This window comes from Corythoichthys intestinalis, chromosome 13 (assembly GCF_030265065.1).
Source record: "Corythoichthys intestinalis isolate RoL2023-P3 chromosome 13, ASM3026506v1, whole genome shotgun sequence".
Taxonomy (NCBI): Eukaryota; Metazoa; Chordata; class Actinopteri; order Syngnathiformes; family Syngnathidae; genus Corythoichthys; species Corythoichthys intestinalis.
The window spans coordinates 49,359,735-49,384,497 of NC_080407.1; the positions used below are offsets into that span (position 1 = coordinate 49,359,735).

Here is a 24,763-nt window from a genome sequence, read left to right on the forward strand (position 1 = left end):
TAAAATAGGAACTTGGCAGCCATTCAGGGGCCTGAAAGGAAAAAGGATGCTCAAATGCTCAGCAGGAGCTGCCCGCAAGAAAAATAGATGTAGAGCATCGGGTATGACACCTCGGCATGGCAGGAAATAGATTGAAACTTGAGAACATCACAGATGACAATACTCTGGTAAAACTGCGAAATGATCGTATTGTGTAATTGCGTCTTGTCATTGTCTTTATTAGCATCAACTGCAAGTTGCTAATGACGCAAAAGGCTGTTAGTGAAGGACAGATGCTAGCATTGGCGTCTTCATTTGTCTTAGCCGAATTAGCAGGCCTTCACGCTCCTTTGATGATGCTTTCAAAGTGGCAAATTTATGCCAAATTTTGATCCGCGCCATTCAAAAGTTTTCAAATGCGCTCATTAGCATTTAAAAATAGTTGTTACATGCGGACGCTAGTCTCTAAAAGTGTCATGAATATGCTAATTATGTTTTGTTAAAAACGTCAATCGTATACTTCATGTTTAAGTATGCCTGTGGAGCTGTTGAAAATGTGACATGAGCATCGGATTCCGTCATTCTACTTGGTCCGGCATGTTTTCACACCAGGCTGCTGCATTAATTGTCCTTCTGCTCGGCTAGCGTAACCCAAGCGCTAATTGAGACGAGCGGGCCAAGGCTCGTCTACCGTCCTTTGCTTGGTTTGGCTTATTATTCTGAAAGGTCACAAATTAACTGTTGCTAACGTTAAGCCTGTTCTGACTGGACAAAAAAATGCTAATGCAGCCTCGCTAATCGTTGACGATTAGCTCATTGGTTGCCGTTGGCGGCTATAGATTGCCAAGAACTTGCGTGCGTAAATTTCGGTATAATCTGAATTAGAAATAAATTGGATCCTTAGCCAGGGTGTTGATAGCTCACTTGTTTGCGTCTTAGCATCTTATATACCGTAATTTTTGGACCGCTATAAGCCGCTACTTTTTTTCCTTTTGTTGATTTATTTGGACAGCGGCACCATAGGACTGTCATAAGACCGTCATTATTATGACATGACACTATCATGGGCATTACTGGATGCTTATGTCATTCAGTGTTATCCGGCAAATTATGTCACTAACTCCATTTATGTCCATCTCAGATCTTTTACATTCATTCAAAAGTGAGATAGTTTGCCAGATAGCACTAAATGACATTTGTTATAAGCATTCATTAATGCTCATGACATTGTCCTGTCAAATCATACTGGTCAAATGACTGTCTTATGGCGCCACTGTCAAATGAAGTTTTAACAAATACTAAAACTAGCAATTAATGAAACAAGTGGAACGGTAACTGAAGAAATAATTAGCATCGAACGTGAATTTTAATTGTTATTTACATATGTTGCACTGCAATGCATGTTAGGAGGCATGTTGGACGACAAGTGTTGACAGCAGGTTGCAGCAGAGGTTGACTATCTCCCCCAAGGGGGCAGTATGGCCAAATGAAGCTTCTCGAAGCAATGAAGCGTTGCAGCCACTTGGTTCAAAGCTTCATGATGGTTCATTTGGTCTTATGACAGTTGTATGATACTGCTGTCAAATAAAGTGTTACCGGTTAATATCTTTTGGTGTAAATATCCCATAATATAGTGAGGACAGTTGCGGCTTTTAGTCCAGTCCGTGTTTTCTCTGAACAAATGCTGTTTTCGTGCCAGATTTTGATGGGGAGCGGCTTATATTCAAGTGCGCTTTATAATGCGAGAATTACGGTAGTTATTAACGAAACAACTGGAACAGTAACTGAAGAAATAATTATCACTGAACATGAATTTTGACTGTTAATTACATCTGTAGCACAGCATTGCATGCTAGGAGGCATGTTGGATGATAAGTTTTGACAGCAGGAGGTTTACTTGGGTAAGCAGTGATGGCCAAATGAAGCTTCGCAGCCAATTGGTTCAAAGCGGTTCATGGTGGTTCATTTGGTCTTCTGACAGTCGTATGATGCTGCTGTCTAATAAAGTGTTATCGGTTAATATTTTTTGGTGTAAATATCCCATAATACAGTGAGGACAGCTCCACCTTATAATCCAATGCGGCTTTTCTATGAACAAATGCTGTTTTCGTGTTAAATTTAGCGGATTATAGTCAGGTGCTCCTTGTAGTCCGAAAATGACAGTAGTTAGTTCGAATAATCGAGTCATCAGATTCGGAACATATAATATGTTGCAGAATAAATTTTAGGAGATGTAAAACAAAGGCTTGCTATGATTATACTTTCAAAAGAGCAATAATGTGAATACAAACAAAAATCCCCAAATGTTTCTTCCAACGATGCAGAATTGTATTTTTATTTGAAAATAAGTTTAGATACCTGAGTTTCACTTCAAACGATATAAAAACAAAATGAGGTTCCAAGTACAATAAAAGAACAATTGGCTGCTTGCATTGCAAAAGTCTGCTAGCTTAAATGCTATAAAATGCTAACTTTAACAAATCGTTCAAACGCATATTCCCCCAATAAACGGCTAACTATACTTTCAAACTAAATAATGAATGCAGAAACAAACACATCGGCTCAAACAAAAACTTTTATTGGTCTTAACAGGAAGCAGCTAGATTCAGTCACGTTAAACGAGTTACGGCATATTCACTGTTGCCACTCGAGGGCAGTATATCCACCCAAATCAATAAAACTAAATGCAAACAAAAACAAATCCTTGAAGTGGCAACATTTTATTCGAAGCTTTTTTTCTAATCATATTACTCGAGTTAATCGATTAATCGTTGCAGCAACAAAACTGATCTTTATATGAGGCGAACACGTTATTGGAGATATTAAAAGATGGTGGGGATAAATGGGAAAAATACATGAAATAATGCTATGGTTTAATGTCTAAGTGGACAAAACGATGTTTTGTTGACACTAAGGCTGCAACAACTAATCTATTAATAAATTAGTCGCCAAAAATTTTGATAGATTTACACCAGCAGCTGCTCATGACAGTGTCATGTCATAATTGATTGTCCTATGGCGCCACTGTCAAATAAAGTGTTACCAGATAGCATAACTAGTAATTCATGAAACAACTGGAACAGTAACTGAAGAAATGATTAGCACTGATCATGAATTTTGACTGTTATTTACATCTGTAGCGCTGCAATGCATGCTAGGAAGCATGTTGGACTATAATAGTGTTGACAGCAGGAGGTTGATTGTCTCCCCCAATGGAGCAGTGATGGCTAAATGAAGCTTCTTGAAGCAATGAAGCTTTGCAGCCAATTGGTTCAGAGCTTCATTTTGTCTTCTGACTGAAATTCAGTTTACTTAAAAGTTTTTTTTTTTTTTCTCTCGGCCTGAAAATTCACGTGGAATTTTGAGTTCTACCAACTTGATTTTTACAGTGCAGATGTGCCATAATTATAATATAATACTGGCAATCTGGTATCCCAAACAGCAACGCTCTAATGATACAAGATTAGACTGGAATTAATGATTTGCTTTAGGAGCGCAGCCAGGCTTTTCTCAGGAGTCGCACTGACGTGATCGCGTTACACATTTTGTATTTTAATCACATTTGTTTTTCTTATTTGACTTATTCATGTGGGCTTCATTTCCCCTCACGCGTCGCCGATTCATTTGCTCAAATGAGACGTGCTTTACAAAGTCACCCATCCACGGTGAGTTCGCTAGCATGATTAGATAGCAGGAAGGAGCTACTTAGAGACGTTTTGAACGGAGGGTGGCAACATGAGATTGACGCTATATCGCCGTCGTGTCTGTTCCCAGCGTGGACCTGGTGCACGCCCAGCTACACGTGTGTGCTGGCCGCAGCCTGCCGGAACTGGGCCTCAAGCAGGACAAAATCAGGGTCAACGGTTGCGCCATCCAGTGCAGGGTGACCACTGAGGACCCGGCAAGAGGTTTCCAGCCCGACACCGGCAGGATCGAGGTAAGACTTTGTAGCGGTTGTGCTAAAATGCACGGAATTATGGCCAAATCTCTAGGTCCAGGGGCTACATCCAGCCCACCGAAATCATTTTGTGTGGCTCGTGAAAGCATATTACGGAGCCACTTTTTCATAGATAATCTGTACCCACGGTTTTTAGTATCTTGTGGGTACTGTTTAGTAATCTGTACCCACAGTTTAGTAATTTGAACCCATACATTACTAAACCACCCACAGTTTAGTAACCACCCAAAGTTTAGTATTCATTGGGTATAGTTTAGTAATCTGTACCCACAGTTTAGTAATGAAAGCGACATTCTTCACAGCTACCAAAGAAAATGTGCATTAGTTACCTTTCAAACAAGTGCAGCTGCTTTTTGGCGTCGGTCGATGTTTGGAGTCCTTCCAAATTAAATTGGTGACCACTGTTTTCGGGTCATTGCTAAACTGTTGGTACAGGTGACTAAACTGTGGGTACAGATGGCTAAAATGTGGGTATAGATGGCTAAACTGTGGGTACAGATGGCTAAACTGTGGGTACAGGTTGCAAAACTGTGGGTACAGGTTGCAAAACTGGGGACAGGTTGCAAAACTGAGTACAGGTTGCAAAACTGAGTACAAGTTGCTAAACTGTGGGGACAGATTGCTAAACTGTGGGGACAGATTGCTAAACTGTTAGTACAGGTGGCTAAACTGTGGGTACAATTTACTAAACTTGGTACAGATGGCTAAACTGTGGGTACAGGTTGCAAAACTGGGGACAGTTTACTAAACTGGGTAAAGATAGCTAAACTAGGTACAGATCACTGAACTGTGGGTACAAGTTGCTGAACTGTGGGTATAGGTTGCTAAACTGTGGGTATAGGTTGCTAAACTGTGGGTACAGGTGGCTAAACTGTGGGGACAGTTTACTAAACTGGGTACAGGTTGCAAAACTGGGTACAGATGGCTAAACTGTGGGTACACGTTGCAAAACTGTGGGTACAGTTTACTAAACTGGGTACAGATGGCTGAACTGTGGGTACAGGTTGCTAAACTGTGGGTACAGGTTGCTAAACTGTGGGAACAGATGGCTGAATTGTGGGAACAGTTGGCTGAATTGTGGGAACAGGTTGCTAAACTGTGGGAACAGGTTGCTAAACTGTGGGTACAGGTTTCTAAACTGTGGGAACAGGTGGCTAAACCGTGGGAACAGGTGGCTAAACCGTGGGAACAGGTGGCTAAACCGTGGAAACAGGTGGCTAAACCGTGGATACAGGTGGCTAAACCGTGGGTACAGGTTGCAAAACTTTGGTACAAATGGCTGAACTTTGGGTACATGTTGCTAAACTGTGGGCACAGGTTGCTAAACTGTGGGTACAGGATGCTAAACTGTGGGTACAGATGGTGTTGTATTTGTATAGCCCTTTTCCACCTTTCAAGGCCCTCAAAGCACTTTACACTACATTGCCATCCGCCTACTGGTGATGCAGCACCAGGAGCAACATGGCTAAACGCGGGGTACAGATGGCTACAGGGTGGGTACAGGTTGTAAAACCGTGTGTACGGATTACTAAACTGTGGGAACAGTTTAGAACAGGTAGTCCCTGGGTTACGTCATACTCGATTTACGCTATTTCGAATTCACGACGCCGGCGTCTCGTCCGCCATTTTGTCTCCCGTCGTTAGTTCCATGAGCAGTATCTTGTTGTCCCTCGCAGTATCTCATTTTTTTACTTGACTTTATTAATATGACGTGTTCTGTCCTCACCAAACATGAAGTTGTTCAGCTTTACAGACAGCAAACAAGGCAATTGTGCTTTTTGAAGCTTTTTACTTCCTTCACGTTTGACAATTTGCAGAGCTGTAACACACACATACTTAATTTCAAAATGAAACGCATTTCCCAATAAAACACTTGTACAAAACAATTGCTGTTCAAGCGTCCATCTAGTCTGATCAATATGTAAATTTAGCAGTTTAGCCGAATTTGCCCAACAAAAGTCCGCTAGCTTAAATGCTACAAATGCTAACGCATTTACAACTCTCATAGCAAATCGCTACACCTAAAACGATACATATTGTTAAAAATTATGAATAGAATCTTCAGATTTGAATGGTGTTGCATTTTTACAGTCGCCTTTTTATCACTCATCCTCCACGTCTTTGTTTATCTCCTGGGCCTTGCTAGGACTTCAGTGGTAATGAGGGCCGGTCACAGTCAATAAAAACCCAAGTGCTATTTTTTTAATTTTATTACTAAGCTCACTGGGGAACAAAACCACACGTTGAAATGTACTTGCATGCCATAAGTCCAAATCCAGGACGTGTCAACAAGCTGTACTTTTGTACTTGGAGCCGTTGCTTTTGTCTCCTTAAAAAATATGATTTAATTTGCTTCGCGCTATTGACTTTCCAATAAAACAAATCATCAGTCTTTTGGAGTGAGAGACTGCTTTTTATGTACGCATAGCTTCATTTCAATCAAGGCGTCAGTTTACGGTTCCCATTTGTTTAGTTATGTGCTTCAATTATCTACGGCCCATCATCATTAAGTCGCATATCGGAGCGGAATCCAGGAATGAGCACGACGCGTGCTTCCGTTTGCTTTCGGGCCATTGACATTCTCGCTTTTTATTTTACATTGGCTGCACATAGAAATACAGCAGGGCCGAGAACCAGAAGTGGTATTTGTGGCAAAATGGATTTTGCCATGTGGCATTTTTTTTGCCATATGGCGAAATGGAGTTTGCCATGTGGCATTCTTTTTGCCATGTGGCAAAACGGATTTTTACATGTGACATTTTTTTGGTATGTGGCAAAATGGATTTTGCCATGTGGCATTTTTTTGCCATGCGACAAAATGGAGTTTGCCATACGGTATTCTTTTTGCCATGTGTCAAAATGGATTTTGCCATGTGGCATTTTTTTTTTGCCATGTGACAAAATGGGTTTTGACATGTGACATTTTTTTTTGGTATGTGGCAAAATGGATTTTGGTTTGTCACATTTTTTTTGGGGTGGGGGTATGTGGCATTTTTTGTGGTTTATGGCAGTTTTGAAGGTCATGCACGTCCATGCCATTGATGACTATTCACGCCCAAATTTTCCATTCATTTTAAATGGCAGAAAAACATGTGGCTGTGATTTTTGACCATACACTTAGCATTACAGCGCATTGACATTCAACTAGGCAACCAAGTGAGGCTATGCCATTGATGGCTATGCACGTCTAAATTTTCCAAAATCCAAATCCATTTTGCCACATGGCAAAAAAAAATGCTACATGGCAAAAAAATGCTACTTGGCAAAATCCGTTTTGCCACATGGCGAAAAAATACCACATTGCAATATCCATTGCTGCATGGCAAAAAATGCCACATGGCAAAATCCATTTTGCCACATGGCAAATACCACTTTTGGTTCTCGCTGTCTCTCAAAAAATAAGCCAAAATACAGCGCATTGACATTTAACTGGCAACCAAGTCAGGCTATGCCATTGACGGCTATGCACATCAAAATTTTCCAAAATCCATATCACGTTTGCCACATACCAAAAAAAATGCCACATCTTAAAATCCATTTTGCCACATGGCAAAATCCATTTTGCCACATGGCAAAAAAATGCCACATGGCAAAAACCATTTTGCCACATGGAAAATACCACTTTTGGTTCTCACTGTCTCAAAAAAAAAAAAGCCAAAATACAGCGCATTGACATTCAACTGGCAACCAAGTCAGGCTATGCCATTGACGGATATGCACATCAAATTTTTACAAAATCTAAATCACCTTTGCCACATACCGAAAAAAAGCCACATGTCAAAATCTGTTTTGCCACATGGCAAAATCCTTTTCGCCACATGGCAAAATAAAATGCCACGTGGCAAAAAAATGCCACATGGCAAAAAAAAATGCCACACGGTATAATCAATTTTGCCGCATGGCAAATAAAATGCCACGTGGCATAAAAAATGCCACATGGCAAAATCCTTTTTGCCACATGCCAAATACTAATTTTGGTTCTCACTGTCTCTCAAAAAACAAGCCCACTTGCATGACCGTGAAATAGCTTGTGACCTTTCTGCTCGCTTTCCTCTCCATATTCTTTCGTGTTCTACTCCTTACCCAGTAAGAGTCTTAACACACCGTAAATATTTTCCTCATTCTTTTTATCTTTGGAATCCCGCGTTCGCCTATTTTCATCTCTCTCATCCCGTTATCTGGGCTCATATCACTCGGCGCGCACCCCCGCTCCCCTTTTGCAGCACTTTGCCGTGCCGTTGAGTTATGAAACATGTTGACACAGTGAAAACCTCCCCGGTCGCCATACATTATGAATGAGCCAAACACAATCAACAAAAAACGCCGGGATGGTGCCGTTTGAGGGACGGATGAATAAATGATTAATAAAGGGCAGAGACAAGGTCGTTTGGCTGCGTCTTCTCAATTGGCTTTGATTTGTGGCTTAGAAAATACACAGGAAGCGCATTCAAACAAGAGCTGCAACGATGAATCGATTAACTCGAGTAATTCGATGAGAAACTAAAATGACCACATAACAACAAACTAGATAACATAATTAGCAATTACTGAAACAACTAGCATTCTAATTAAGAAAATGAGCACAGAACATTAAGTTTAAATGTTATTTCATCTGTAGTCCTGCAATGCATGCTGGGAGGCATGTTGTACGACAACATATTGACTGTAGTGCTGCAGCCATTAATCGACTGACTTGAGTAATTCGATGAGGAAAAAAAGCTTTGAATCAAATTTTGCTGCTTCAAGTATGCGTTTGAGTGGCATTGTCATGGTTTGTTTTGAAAGTGTTTGCATTTAGTTTGCTTGATTTGGGTAGATATACTGCCCTCCAGTGGCCACAGTGAATACAACGACTCATTTCACATGGCTGAATACAGCTGCTCACAGGACAGAGGTTGAGTCAACTTTAATCCATTCTAACTGTCTGCAGGTGTGATTTAGTTATTGCCACCACCTGTTATGTGCCACAGGTAAGTAACAGGTGCTTTTGATTACACAAATTAGAGAAGCATCACATGATTTGTCAAAGGGTGCCATTACTTTTAGCCAGCACTGTATATAAGAAATTTTATTTTGAATTCACATTTAATGCTCTTTTGAAAGTGCAATCTTAGCAAGCCTTTGTTTTACATCTCCTAAAATGTAATCTGCAACAAATTCAATGTTCCTAACCCGATTACTCGATTATTCGAACGAAGTTGATAGATTAATCGACCACTAAAACCCATCGGCTGCCATAGACGGTGCAAGATGTCCAATCTAAAGATGTCCCAATCGATCGGGATGGATCGGGTCCGATCATGTCATTTTCAAAGTATCGGAATCGGCAAAAAAAATATCGGACATGTCTTTTTTTTCATATATATATGTTTTTTTTTTTTTTTTTATTAAATCGTTTTCTAATTGTGTTTGACGTTACAGACAAAATGTCTTACACTCATCCATAGTCTTTAGTTTTGGCTTAAAGTAGGGCTATCAAATTTATCACGTAACGGCAGTAATTAATTAAAAAAAAAATTAATCACGTTAAAATATGTAACGCAATTAACGGATGCGCTGCACGACCCACTCACGCATTGTCGTGTTCAAAATATAATGGCGCCGATATACCTTTATGTAGAGTTAAAAGGCAGCGTAAAATGAGTAGAGTGAATTTTGGCGGTCTTTGAAGCCTTTTTTTAATTGGCTAAGGCCTTAAAATACCTCTCTCAACAATTAGAAATATCATAGGAAAGCAATGTGGGGAAGAAAGGTAGTAGTTGATCTTTTTCTTTACACCCTACGTTATTTCCCAACGCAGAAAAGATATATCAATCGGTGCCACGACGCACAGTCATGGTTGCACTTCCCATCATGCATTTTGGCAGAACAGTTAAATGGCTACAGTATCATTTACTGAAAGCTCAACAGATACACTAGATGGCAATATTTAGTCACAGTATACAAAGTCACATTTATCTTTCTATCCGTGGATTCCTCTCACAGAAAGAATGTTAATAATGTAAATGCCATCTTGAGGATTTATTGTCATGATAAAAAAATACAGTACTTATGTACTGTATGTTGAATGTATATATCCGTCCGAGTTTTTTTTTCTTAATGCATTGCCAAAATGTATATGATCGGGAATGATTGGAATTGAATCGGGAGCAAAAAAAAAAGCAATCGGATCGGGAAATATCGGGATTGGCAGATACTCAAACTAAAACGATCGGGATCGGATCTGGAGCAAAAAAACCATGATCGGAACAACCCTAGTCCAAGCCATTTGAAGTCATTTCATAAAGTCATATAAAGAGTTTTAATTTAGTTTTCAAGAGCCACATAATTGGACGTCTTGAATCCCATATCTTCATTCTCACAATTTCTGTTTTTCCTTGTCCTTCGATCCTAGTAATAAGACCAATCCCTGCTGTTACCATCTCCTCTGTGTTTTCATTATACACCTCCTCCTGACATCCGGCACCTCATTTCACTTCCTCCCGCTGTCATGTGCTATTCAGTGTGCTTGTTTTACCTGAAGCAAAGCGTGTAGCTGCGGAGAGAAGCATAACCCTTAATCTTGCGGTCTTTGCTACCGTAGAAAACAGAGACTGGGGAGAGAGTTGAAGAGGGGGGGTGGGGGTAGCACGTCTTCATATTGTTTTCCACATGGAAATAGTATGTTAAAATGTATCCCATACATCATGCGACGCCAACCCAATATCCTGTTGTCAGTGTTTGCATTTTTTGTTGTTGTTGTCGTCCAAGCGTATTTGCATCCATCGATGAATGTGACAGCGCTGCGTGATTTATTGCTGCAGATGAATTATATGAATGGGTTTTGAAGTGTCAAATAGTGTACAGTTAATAAAGCAGGCTTCCTAAGACTGCCTTTGCTTTCAAACTAAACAAAACTTTACACATTATGTATTTAAAACCAACACATAGCCTCCTAGCTGAATGCTACAGCTAATTTACAATGGTAAATACATATATCTGAACGCAACTGATTTAGGCAATACAAATACATGCACTCAACTAACATTAATTACTCCATAAAATACCAAATTTTCACCAACACTAACTTTGAGGAGGGTGGCAGGAACCCTGCCACACACAAAAAAAAACAACCTACAAATGTGCTGACTGCTTTTCGGCATACGTCACTTCCCCCTTTTCGCACGAATTCTGCAAAGATGGCAGAGCATCAAAAGAGACAAAAAGTTTTCTCTGAGGAGGAAAAAAAAGGAGCATAGACTTTATAATGATATTGGCGGGTCAGATTCGACCTTCAATGCGCCAAGCCCTCAAGTAGGGGGCCATCCCACAATCAGACACATGCACCGATCCAACGCCGGATTTAGGTTGAAAAAATACGAAGGCTGTACTGCATACAAACAGGAAGGATTGTCTCAGGAGTGATTTGTTCGAGGATTCAAGGTAATTTGTTTTCTTTCACAAGAATTTTCAACGTAAAAAGCTCTTTGTTGTCAGGCTGCCACCACATTGTCTAACAGGCTAGCATCATTGTTCAACATATTTATGTAAAATAAATGCTAACTGCCTGTTTTTTTTTTTTTTTTTGCTTTATTAACAAAGAATCGAGACTGTTTTACGTTTATATCTTTCAAGAATTCGGGGATTTAAACTTTTTTCACAAGAATTTTCACCGGGAAAGCTCTTTACATTTGGCGGCCACCACATTGACTTACAGACTAGCATCCTACTTCAACATACTGACGTCAAATAAAAGCTAACTGCACGTTTTTTTGCTTTTAACCAAGAATCGTGACTGTTTTACGTCCATATCTATAAAGAATTCAGGTATTTAAGCATTTATTAACAAGAATTTTCAACGTAAAAAGCTCTTTGTTGTAAGGCTGCCACCACATTGTCTAACAGGCTAGCATCATTGTTCAACATATATATGTAAAATAAATGCTAACTGCCTGTTTTTTTGCTTTTTTTAACGAAGAATCGAGACTGTTTTACGTTCATATCTTTCAAGAATTCGGGGATTTAAACATTTAGTCACAAGAATTTTCACTGGGAAAGCTCTGTTTACATTTGGCGGCTGCCACATTGTCTTACAGACTAGCATCCTACTTCAACATATTGACGCAAAATAAAAGCTAACTGCACGTTTTTTTTGTTTTGTTTTTTTTTTTTGCTTTTAACCAAGAATCGAGACTGTTTTGTGTCCATTTCTATCAGGAAAAGCTCTGTTTCCACATGGCAGCCGCCACATTGACTTATAGACTAGCATCGTACTTCTACATATTTACTTAAAATAAATGCTTACTACAGGTTTTTTGCTTTTAACCAAGAATTGTGACTGTTTTACGTCCATATCTATAAAGAATTCAGGTATTTAAGCATTTATTAACAAGAATTTTCAACGTAAAAAGCTCTTTGTTGTAAGGCTGCCACCATATTGTCTAACAGGCTAGCATCATTGTTCAACATATTTATGTAAAATAAATGCTAACTGCCTGATTTTCTGCTTTTTTAACAAAGAATCGAGACTGTTTTACGTTTATATCTTTCAAGAATTCGGGGATTTAAACATTTATTCACAAGAATTTTCACCTGGAAAGCTCTGTTTACATATGGCGGCCGCCACATTGTCTTACAGACTAGCATCCTACTTCAACAAATTGACGTAAAATAAAAGCTAACTGCACGTTTTTTTTTTTTTTTTGCTTTTAACCAAGAATCGAGACTGTTTTGTGTCCATTTCTATCAGGAAAAGCTCTGTTTCCACATGGCAGCCGCCACATTGACTTATAGACTAGCATCGTACTTCTACATATTTACTTAAAATAAATGCTTACTACAGGTTTTTTGCTTTTAACCAAGAATTGTGACTGTTTTACGTCCATATCTATAAAGAATTCAGGTATTTAAGCATTTATTAACAAGAATTTTCAACGTAAAAAGCTCTTTGTTGTAAGGCTGCCACCACATTGTCTAACAGGCTAGCATCATTGTTCAACATATTTATGTAAAATAAATGCTAACTGCCTGATTTTCTGCTTTTTTAACAAAGAATCGAGACTGTTTTACGTTTATATCTTTCAAGAATTCGGGGATTTAAACATTTATTCACAAGAATTTTCACCTGGAAAGCTCTGTTTACATATGGCGGCCGCCACATTGTCTTACAGACTAGCATCCTACTTCAACAAATTGACGTAAAATAAAAGCTAACTGCACGTTTTTTTTGGTTTTTTTTGCTTTTAACTAGGGCTGTCAAAATTATCGCGTTAATGGGCGGTAATTATTTTTTCAAATTAATCACGTTAAATTATTTGACGCAATTAACGCACATGCCCCGCTCAGACAGATTTAAATGACAACATTAATAAATATAATATTATTATAATAAACATTAACATAGTAGAAAACACATACAGAAGGGCACTTCTCCTAAGCAGCTTCCTACTCCGTTAGCAAGTTCACACAGTTTAATGTAATGGTAATGCTAAACTGTGATGCAGGTTGGACTTTCAGTAGCAAAATTAGCGTTGCGTTTCACAACAATTACGTTTTACATTACTTACAGCGGGCTACTGGCCTTAAAAAAACTTGTAATATCCCTCCCATGTAACGTAATTCTGTACTGTGAGAGTTGCGTGTGGAGGGGGGAAGTGGGTGGGGGTCACGTCATCAGCCAATCAAACGTGCGTTTGAGGGGAAAAAAAACATGGAATTGCACATTCAGCAAGTGAAAGAGGATGTTGATGTGAACAATTCAAGCGAAACGCATTGACATGCTAGCAGTTAGCATTGACGCAATTGATATTTAATACAAATGGTCAAGCAACCAGTGTTGTTTTTGGCCCTTTAATTTTTGTTTTAGTCTGTCTTTTGGACGAATTTCCTTGTTAGTCATATTAGTCATTTCCAAATGTTGGACATCTATATTTTTGCAACTAATGGGGGGCCAAATTCACAGAGGTTTCGTCGTCTTATGTTCTAATCTCCCAAGCTACATTTTTAGCTTGTCAATGTGACGTCATCGTCATGAAAAAGTTGTTCGTCGACGAACTGTTTTTGTGATCGTCGTTGTTGATGAAAACAACACTGATAGCAACACATGGAGCTAGAGAAAAGAAAAGTATCATCTATGATGAAAAATGAAGTCATCAATGTAACTGCGACCACAAGGGAAAGGCTGTTGGACCTTCCCCAAGATGTTAGCATGTCTGTGATGTTTGTGGGTGGTCCCCACAGCCGACCTTACAAGGTCTCATTTTCAAAGAACACCTCCTTTGACCTAGCGAAGGTCACGTGCGCAGACACCTCGGACGTGATTAGACTTCTGGTGCGGGTTGTCTCCCTGGAGACGAGTCGAGAGAAAATGGAGGAGGAGCCGTTTCTGACAGTCGTAGGGAAGGTACAGTAATACAACCCCTGGAAAAAATAATGAATTAGTTCAAAAGTGCAACTCTTTAGCATTCAGAAACACTGAAAGAAATGAATAAAAAACATTGTGGTGCTCAGTAAATGTTAATTTTATAGAGCAAGTGCAGGGAAATATATATGGAATCACTCCATTCTGAGGAAAAAAATATGGAATCATGAGAAACAAACAAAGAAATAACAAAACACATCTCTAGTATTTAGTAGCACCACCTCTGGCTTTTAGGACAGCTTCTGGCTTCTGAGGCATGGACTTGATGTGAATTCTTCATCAATTTGGTGCCAACTCTCTTTGATTGCAGTTGCCAGATCATCCTTGCGATGATCTGGCAGATGCTAATATTAAATAAATTTTGTCCTCTCGAGTTAATTTTAAACAATCAACATACTCTACATAGGTACTGTATTTGTTTATTATAACAATAAATCCACATGATGGCATTAACATTATTAACATTCTTTCTGTTCAAGGGATCCACGGATAGAAAGACCTGTAGTTCTTAAAAGATAAATTTGAGTACAAATTATAGTAATTTTATATTAAAACCCCTCTTAATGTTTTCGTTTTAATAAAATTTGTAAAAATTTCCATCAAAAAATAAATAGGTCCCATTGTTCACGTTGCCGAGCGGTGACGTCACATCTGGCTCCCTACCGTTCTTCCACAGTGTCTTTAACTACGTAAGGTAGTGATTGAGGGAGTTTAAAATTAGAGATCTTGCCAAGGCTAAGTCTGAGTAAGTTTTATGTGTATTTTGCATAGCTATTTTGATTGGGAATGCCAGTTCTCTTTCCATTGAGCGCTTTTCATTTTGTGAACATAATTTTTTTTTTGAGAGATAGGAATATTATTTTTGTTGTGCTTTCACTAAATGATACTGTAGCGACGTAACTGTTCCGCCCAAATGCATGATGGGAAGTTGGGCAACCATGACTGTCAGTGGTCGCTGCAAATGGTATACAGTATGTTCTGCGTTGTGTTCAATTAGGCGTGTTAAGAAAAAGATCGTCTCCTGCTCTACCCAAATGCATGATGGGAAGTTGGGCAACCATGACTGTCGCTGGTGGCTGCAAATAGTATACAATATGTTCTGCGTTGTGTTCAATTAAGTGTGTTCAGAAAAAGATGGCCTCTGGCTCCGCCCAAATGCATGATGGGAAGTTGGGCAACCATGACTGTTAGCTCCACTTGCATTTCTCTGCCTTTTCGCTCTCAATGTGCCAAAATGGCGTCACTGAAAACCAGAGTTGTTCCGATCATGTTTTTTTGCTCCCGATCCGATCCCGATCATTTTAGTTTGAGTATCTGCCGATCCCGATATTTCCCGGTCCGATTGCTTTTTTTTGCTCCCGATTCAATTCCAATCATTCCTGATAATTTTTCCCGATCACATCATTTTGGCAATGTATTAAGAAAAAAATGAATAAAACTCGGACGAATATATACATTCAACATACAGTTCATAAGTACTGTATTTGTTTATTATGACAATAATTCCTCAAGATGGCATTTACATTATTAACATTCTTTCTGTGAGAGGGATCCACGGATAGAAAGACTTGTAATTCTTAAAGGATAAATGTGACTTTGTATATTGTGACTAAATATTGCCATCTAGTCTATTGTTGTGCTTTCAGTAAATGATACTGTAGCCATGGCCAAATGCATGATGGGAAGGGCAACCATGACTGTGCATAGTGTTACCAATTGATATATCTTCTCTGCGTTGGGAAATAACGTAGGGTGTTAAGAAAAAGATCAATTACTACCTTGCTTTCCCACATTGCTTCCCACGTTATTTCTAATCGTAGGGAGAGGGATTGTAAGGCTTTAGCCAATTAAAAAAAGGCTCCAAAGGCTGCCAAAATCCACTCTACTCAATTTACGCTGCCTTTTAGCTCTCTATATAGGTAAAACGGCGCCATTACAAAATGAGCGCGACAATGCGTGAGTGGGTCGCGCAGCGCATGCATTAATTGCGTTAAATATTTTAACGTGATACATTAAAAAAAAAAAAAATTAATTACCGCCATTATCGGGATAGATTTGATAACCCTACCTTAAGCCTAAACTAAAGACTCTGGATGAGTGTAACATATTATGTCTGTAACGTTAAATACAATTAGAAAACGATTTAATTAAAAATATATATATTAAAAAAGGCATGTCCGATAATTTTTGCCGATTCCGATACTTTGAAAATGACGTGATCGGACATCCCGATCGATCGGGTCTGATCACGTCACGACATCTCTACGTCACGACATCGCTACTGAAAACTGTTCAAGGCAATGCATGAACGGGTCATTCTGTGCATGCGTTAATCGCGTCAAATATTTTCACGTTATTTATTCAAAGAATTAATTACCGCCTGTTAACGCGATAAATTTGACACCCCTACTTCTTATCTGAGTTTGTTCTACATGATAAAATGTCTGAGTGAGTGCTCGTCCGAGACAGGTGATTTCATACTTTTTTGCTAGGGGTTGTAATCGGAGCAATTTGGCACCGTATAATGCTAAACGATTACGAACACAACGACTAGAACAACAGAGGGCACCTTTAACATACTCGGCGTTGCGCATCCCGACATTCAATCCGGCCAAATTTCCCCAAACGGAAATCGTTGAAGATCCTCGGCAGCCAGACGTTTTAATTGCGAAGATTTGACAGTCGGAATTGATGATAAATGTTGAGCGCTCCGTCCCCGCTCTCGGTCAATACGCCGACCCTCTCGGTGACACTGCTAACCGCAGGACTTAATGGAATATTTGGGAAAAGTCCCCCCCAGTGGCCCTTTGTGAAATGATCTGCGGTATGAGGAAAGGAGAAGGCAATCAGCTTTAGGATGGTCCGACCCTCACGGACAATGCGATTAGTAACGATTACCTGTTTCTTTCCAAAATAAGCAGCTTAGCTATTAATTCATTCAGGGAAAATTGGTCTTGCGATGGAGTGTGTTTGTGTTGACTTGGACGATTCTTATCACGCGGCCTTTTTTCCCAGGCTCCCCTCTTTTATCGTCTTTATTCCAGTTGGATGGACTTCCAAACGCGTTTGCGTGTCGTTGAATGCGTCTCATGTTTCCGATATCATTTTTCTCTTTGAGCCGTTTCACGGCTCGGTTGTAGTCGATCCTTATTTTTCCCCGGCGTGCAGTTCTGCCGCCCATCCATCCTTTGTGTGTCCTTTTCAGACTGCGCTCTATTTTTGCATTGTTTTCCTCTCTTCCTCGCCATACGCCCCCCTTTTTCTCATCTCGGGTTTCAGGGAAATCTCCTTATTTCTCCGTTCTCCTCCCTCTGCTAATTCAGAATCGCATTCGTCCTCAATAATGTTCCTTAATAACCAAAACCAAAATCTTCTGTAGCCATTTCTCAAGTGTTTGTCTGAAGGATTTGTCTGCACTGTCCTCATTTCCTCGTCGGCGCAACAATTTCCGCATTTACGCTTGTCTCACGACAGCGCTATAAATACAGTATGCATGGTCGTATTGGATTGGAATGTGCATGGCTGTAGAGTGTCACTTTAAATCAAAGTGGGCTGTTTTTCTTTTGGTATTATCTGCTTATCGCATGAAAGACTTGCTTTGTTTGGGAATCCTGGTATGAAACATGTTCATAACGTCATATTTTTTCCATTGTAATGTTTTATCCCAGTTTGTATCCACTGACAAATGAACAAATGCTCTAGTATCACCACCAATGGCAGCAAATTTGTTATATTGGTATAAAAAAAGTATCTGAACCTTTTGGAATTTCTCACACGTTTCACCATTAAATGTGATCTGTTCTTTGTCAAAATCCCACAGATGAAAAAAACAGTGTCCGCTTTAACTAAAACCACCCAAACGTTTATAGGTTTTCATATTTTCTAGGGCTGTCAAACAATTAAAACTTTTAATCGAGTTAATTACAGCTTAAAAACTAATTAATCGTATTTAATCGCAATTCAAAAAACCTTGAATTATTTCTAGATATGGACGTAAAATAGTCTCAATTCTTGGTTAAAAGCAAAAAAAGTACAGGTACTATTATTTTAGGTAAATATTGCGAACTATGAGGCTAGTCAGTAAGGAAATTAGCGGCTGCTATATGTAAACAAAGCTTTTTCCATTGAAAATTCTTGTGAATAAATGCTTAAATCCCTGATTTTTTTTTTTTTTTTAGAGATATGGATGTAAAACAGTCTTGATTCTTGGTTAAAAGCAAAAAAAAAACAACAACATGAAGTTAGGATTTATTTTACATAAATATTGCAAACTATGAGGCTAGTCAGTAAGGAAATTAAAGGTCGCTATATGTAAACAAGGCGCTTTTTCTGTTGAAAATTCTTGTGGATAAATGCTTAAATCCGATTTTTTTAGAGATATGAATGTAAAACAGTCTTGATTCTTGGTTAAAAGCAAAAAAAAAAAACATGAACTTAGCATTTATTTTATATAAATATTGCAAACTATGACGCTAGTCAGTCAGGAAATTAGCGGCCGCTATATGTAAACAAAGAGCTTTTTCCGTTGAAATTTCTTGTGAATAAATGCTTAAATCCCTGATTTTTAATTTTTTTTTTATAGATATGGATATAAAAGAGTCTCGATTCTTGGTTAAAAGCAGAAAAAAAAAAAAGAAAAAAAAAAACGAGCAGGTAGCATTTATTTTACGTAAGTATTGTGAACTATGATGCTAGTCAGTAAGCAAATTAGCGGCCGCCATATCACAGACAAAGAGCTTTTTCTGTTGAAACTTTTTGTGAATAAATGCTTAAAACCCTGAATTCTTTATGGATATGGACGTAAAACAATCTCGATTCTTGGTTAAAGCGAAAAAAAAAAAAAAATGTGCAGTTAGCATTTATTTTACGTAAATATTGAGAACAATTAGGCTAGTCAGTAAGGAAATTAGCGGCCGCTATATGTAAACAAAGAGCTTTTTCTGTTGAAAATTCTTGTGAATAAATGCTTAAATCCGTTTTTGTTAGAGATATGGATGTAAAACATTCTTGATTCTTGGTTAAAAGCAAAAAAATCATGCCGTTAGCATTTATTTTACGTGAATATTGCGAACTATGAGGCTAGTCAGTAAGGAAATTAGCGGCTGCTATATGTAAACAAAGCTTTTTCCGTTGAAAATTCTTGTGAATAAATGCTTAAATACCAGATTTTTTTTTTTTTTTTTTTTAGAGATATGGATGTAAAACAGTCTTGATTCTTGGTTAAAAGCAAAAAAAACAACAACATGAAGTTAGGATTTATTTTACGTAAATATTGCAAACTATGAGGCTAGTCAGTAAGGAAATTAGCGGCTGCTATATGTAAACAAAGAGCTTTTTCTGTTGAAAATTCTTGTGAATAAATGCTTAAATCTGATTTTTTTAGAGATATGAATGTAAAAAAGTCTTGATTCTTGGTTAAAAGCAAAAAAAACAACAACATGAAGTTAGGATTTATTTTACGTAAATATTGCAAACTATGAGGCTAGTCAGTAAGGAAATTAGCGGCTGCTATATGTAAACAAAGAGCTTTTTCTGTTGAAAATTCTTGTGAATAAATGCTTAAATCCGATTTTTTTTAGAGATATGAATGTAAAACAGTCTTGATTCTTGGTTAAAAGCAAAAAAAACAACAACATGAAGTTAGCATTTATTTTACGTAAATATTGCAAACTATGAGGCTAGTCAGTCAGAAAATTACCGGCTGCTATATGTAAACAAAGAGCTTTTTCCGTGAAAATTCTTGTAAATAAATGCTTAAATCACTGTATTTTTTAATTTTTTTTTATAGATATGGACGTAACGGAGTCTTGATTCTTGGTTAAGAACAAAAAAAACGTGCAGGTAGCATTTAACGTAAATATTGCAAACTATGAGCCTAGTCAGGAAGGAAATTAGTGGCCGCCATATGTAAACAAAGCGCTTTTTCCGTTGAAAATTCTTGTGAATAAATTAGGGCTGTCAAACGATTAAAATTTTTAATCGAGTTAATTACAGCTTAAAAATATTAATTAATCGTAATTAATCGCAATTCGAACCATCCATAAAATATGCCATATTTTTCTCTAAATTATTGTTGGAATGGAAAGATAAGACACAAGACGGATATATACATTCAACATACGGTACATAAGTACTGTATTTGTTTATTATAACAATAAATCAACAAGATGGCATTAACATTATTAACAGTCTGTTAAAGCGATCCTTGGAGAGAAAGACTTGTCGTTCTTAAAAGATAAATGTTAGTACAAGTTATCGAAATTTTATCTTAAAACCCCTCTTAATGTTTTCGTTTTAGTAAAATTTGTAAAATTTTCAATCAAAAAAATAAATTAGTAGCTCGCCATTGTTGATCTCAATAATTACACAATGCTCATGTGGTGCTGAAACCCATAAAATCAGTCGCACCCAAGCGCCAGCAGAGGGTGACAAAACACAAAAAAACACAACAAGTGGACATCACACTGTGCTGTCATTTTAATCTGTTTGAACGGGGCATGTGCGTTAAATGCGTCAAATATTTTAACGTGATTAATTTAAAAAATTAATTACCGCCCGTTAACGCGATAATTTTGATTAATTTTTAATTTAATATTTTAATGAGGATAGTATGCAAACAATGTCAGAAAACCTGAAAAATAAGTAAGTGAACCATCGCATTTTATATTTTGTGCCCCCCACACCCCCCTTCCCTCCTGTTGGACCAGACGCTTCCTGTAGCTGCAGATCGGTCTGGCACATCAATCAGGACTAATCTTGGCCCATTCTTCTCTACAAAACTGCTGTAGTCCAGTCAGATTCTCGGGATGTCTGGCATGAATCGCTGTCTTTAGGTCATGCAACCGCATATCAATGGGGTTCAAGTCTGGACTTTGACTAGGCCACTTCAGAACATATATTTTTAAATCAACATTTACAAATCAACAATCTGTTGCTGTTTTGACCGAGCCATCATGCATATCAGACAATGATTTTCATCAAGACATTTCATACCAGGTGTGTGTTTTATAGTGTGCAGGGCAGCTTTAAACCTCTCATCAGTTATTGGGCACACACCTGACTTAATTGTTTGGTAAAAATTGGTTTTGAAATTTCTCACATTTCTGCATAAAGTCACCATCAAATGTTAGCTGATATTTTTCAAAATCAAACAGATGAAAAAACAGTGCTTTAACTAAAACCACCCAAACATTTAGAGGTTTTCATATTTTAATGAGGATAGTATGCAAACAATGACAGAAGGGGGAAAAATAAGTACAGTGGGGAGAACAAGTATTTGATACACTGCCAATGGGTTTTCCCTTTGTCAGTGTATCAAATACTTGTTCTCCCCACTGTAAGTGAGCCATCACATTTAATAATTTGTGGTGCCCCCTTGGGCAGCAATAGCTTCAACCAGACGCTTCCTGTAGCTGCAGATCAGTCCGGCAGATCGATCAGGACTAATCTTGGCCCATTCTTCTCTACAAAACTGCTGTAGTTCAGTCAAATTCCTGGGATGTCTGGCATGAATCGCGGTCTGTAGATCATGCCAGAACATCTCAATGAGCTTCAAGTCTGGACTTTGACTAGGCCACTCCAGAACATATATTTTTAAATCAACATTTACAAATCAACAATCCTTGATCGCAGGTCTTCAGGCAGCTGTTTTGACCGAGCCGTAATGCATATCAGACAATGCTTCTCATCAAGACATTTCATACCAGGTGTGTGTTTTATAGTGGGCAGGGCAGCTTTAAACCTCTCATCAGTTCTTGGGCACACACCTGACTAAATTGTTTGGTAAAAATTGGTTTTGGAATTTCTCATATTTCTGCATAAAGTCACCATCAAATGTTATCTGATCTTTTTCAAAATCAAACAGATAAAAAAAAGTGTCCGCTTTAACTAAAACCACCCAAACATTTATAGGTTTTCATATTTTAATGAGGATAGTATGCAAACAATGACAGAAGGGGGAAAAATAAGTATTTATAAGTAGTTATCAAATTTATCCCGATAACGGCGGTAATGAATTTTTAAAAAAATGTATCACGTTAAAATATTTAAGGCAATTAATGCATGTGCTGCACGATCCACTCATGGATTGTCGCGCTCAATCTGTAATGGCGCCGTTTTACCTATATAGAGATATTATATATAGATATTAGAAATATCATGGGAAGCAAGGTAGCAACTGATCTTTTTCTTAACACCTCATGTTATTTCCCAACGCAGAGAAGATATATCAATTGGTAGCACTATGCACAGTCATGGTTCCACTTCCCATCATGCATTTGGGGATGGCTACAGTATCATTTACTGAAAGCTCAACAAATACACAAGATGGCAATATTTAGTCGCAATATACAAAGTCACAAGTCTTTCTATCCGTGGATTCCTCTCACAGAAAGAATGTTAATAATGTAAATGCCATCTTGAGGATTTATTGTCATAATAAACAAATACAGTACTTATGTACTGTATGTTGAATGTATATATTCGTCCGAGTTTTATTCATTTTTTTCTTAATGCATTGCCAAAATGTATATGATCGGGAAAAATTATCGGGAATGATTGGAATTGAATCGGGAGCAAAAAAACATGATCGGAACAACCCTAATGTTAATCATTATCGAGAGTCTTGTACCGGAAATTGTATGCCATCGTGAGCTGCCCAGAGGTTCCCACCCTTGGTGAATACTGGCAGTGAAAGCGTTAACGCTGGGTGAAATCTAAAAACACGAATATTGATTACGAATGCGGCGGTTAACAAAAGCAATTTGTGATTATAGAGAGTGCCTCGGCGGGAGAATTATATTTTTGGTGTTGGCAGATGGCCTTCTGTTAATCTTTTGTTTTCAAAACAAATCCATCAAAAACTGCTTTTTGAGCAGCAATTGACAGAGTGTGGCATCTATGAGTGGTGTTTTGCGTCCCTGTGTCCAGCTCATTGGCGAGAATGCTCACCAACACGATTACGACAACATAGTCATAGTGGGCCGACCTCCTGCAAGGCGACGATGACCATCGTGCAGCCGAGCACCAGGACTATTATTAGATATTGGACCTTGCTTATAAACGCGCCGCTGCACAGGCAGGCGTCTCTCAATTGCTCTAAATGCCCCTTTAGCGTGCTAACTGGAGGCGACGACAGCCTTCCAAGAATCCTCCGCAGCGGGATCAACTCGAGGGACATCTGGCGGCAGTGCGGGCGATGACAGATTGGTGCAGTCACCAATTTTTAATGAACTTTATTAGCGTTTCTCCATTGACGGTCAGGGGTGGGAAACTTTGCGTACCTCACGATACGATTTGCGAGACAAGGCTAACGATAGCTAGCTATTATCGAGACATGGGTCAGGAAATCATTCGACAAAACGACGAATAAACAGAAAAGCTATTTTCATCCTTGTGTTGCGAATTGGAATGAGTTTATCACTAGTAGACGACCAATCCATTTGAAGTGGGAGCAAAGACTTCATAATGGATTGACAGGGCGCGGGGCTGATTCATAGGGGGCCTACATCCGTCAAAGCTCATCGAGTAGAAACAGAGCTTTTTTCGTTGAAAATTGTTGTGAATAAATGCTTAAATCCATGAATTCTTTATGGATATGGACGTAATACAATCTCGTTTCTTGGTTAAAAGTGAAAAAAGCCGTGCAGGTAGCATTTATTTTACGTAAATATTGCGAACTATTAGGCTAGTCTGTAAGGAAATTAGCGGCTGCCATATGTAAACAAAGAGCTTTTTGCGTTGAAAATTCTTGTGACTAAATGATTAAAACCCTGAATTCTTTCTAGATATGGACGTAAAACAGTCTAAATTCTTGGTTGAAAGCAAAAAAAACCGTACAGGTAGTATTTATTTTAGGTAAATGTTGCGAACTATGAGGCTAGTCAGTAAGGAAATTAGCGGCTGCTATAAGTAAACAAAGAGCTTTTTCTGTTAAATTCTTGTGAATAAATGCTTAAATACTTGATTTTTTTTTTTTAATAGATATGGACGTGAAAGAGTCTCGATTCTTGGTTAAAAGCAAAAAAAAAAAAGACAAAAAAAAACCAAAACAAAAAAAACGAGCAGGTAGCATTTATTTTACGTAAATATTGTGAACTATGATGCTAGCCAGTAAGCAAATTAGCGGCCGCCATATCACAGACAAAGAGCTTTTTCTGTTGAAACTTTTTGTGAATAAATGCTTAAAACCCTGAATTCTTTATGGATATGGACGTAAAACAATCTCGATTCTTGGTTAAAAGCGAAAATTTTTATTTATTACTAAATATTACGAAAATACTATTTATTTTAGGTAAATATTGCGAACTATGAGGCTAGTCAGTAAGGAAATTAGCGGCTGCTATAAGTAAACAAAGAGCTTTTTCTGTTGAAAATTCTTGTGAATAAATGCTTAAATCCTTGATTTTTTTAGAGATATGGATGTAAAA

General features: G+C 38.2%; 1 protein-coding gene across 3 annotated transcripts in view; it reads left to right on the forward strand.

Annotated features, from left to right (window-relative positions):
- Positions 1-24,763, forward strand: part of LOC130927749 (pyruvate carboxylase, mitochondrial-like) — a 292,766-nt gene that overhangs the window by 78,025 nt on the left and 189,978 nt on the right. For all 3 annotated transcript variants that reach the window (XM_057853741.1, XM_057853743.1, XM_057853742.1), the window contains exon 11: positions 3,754-3,916. In XM_057853741.1, the coding sequence (XP_057709724.1) occupies positions 3,754-3,916 (163 nt within the window). The remainder of the gene's footprint in view (positions 1-3,753; positions 3,917-24,763) is intronic.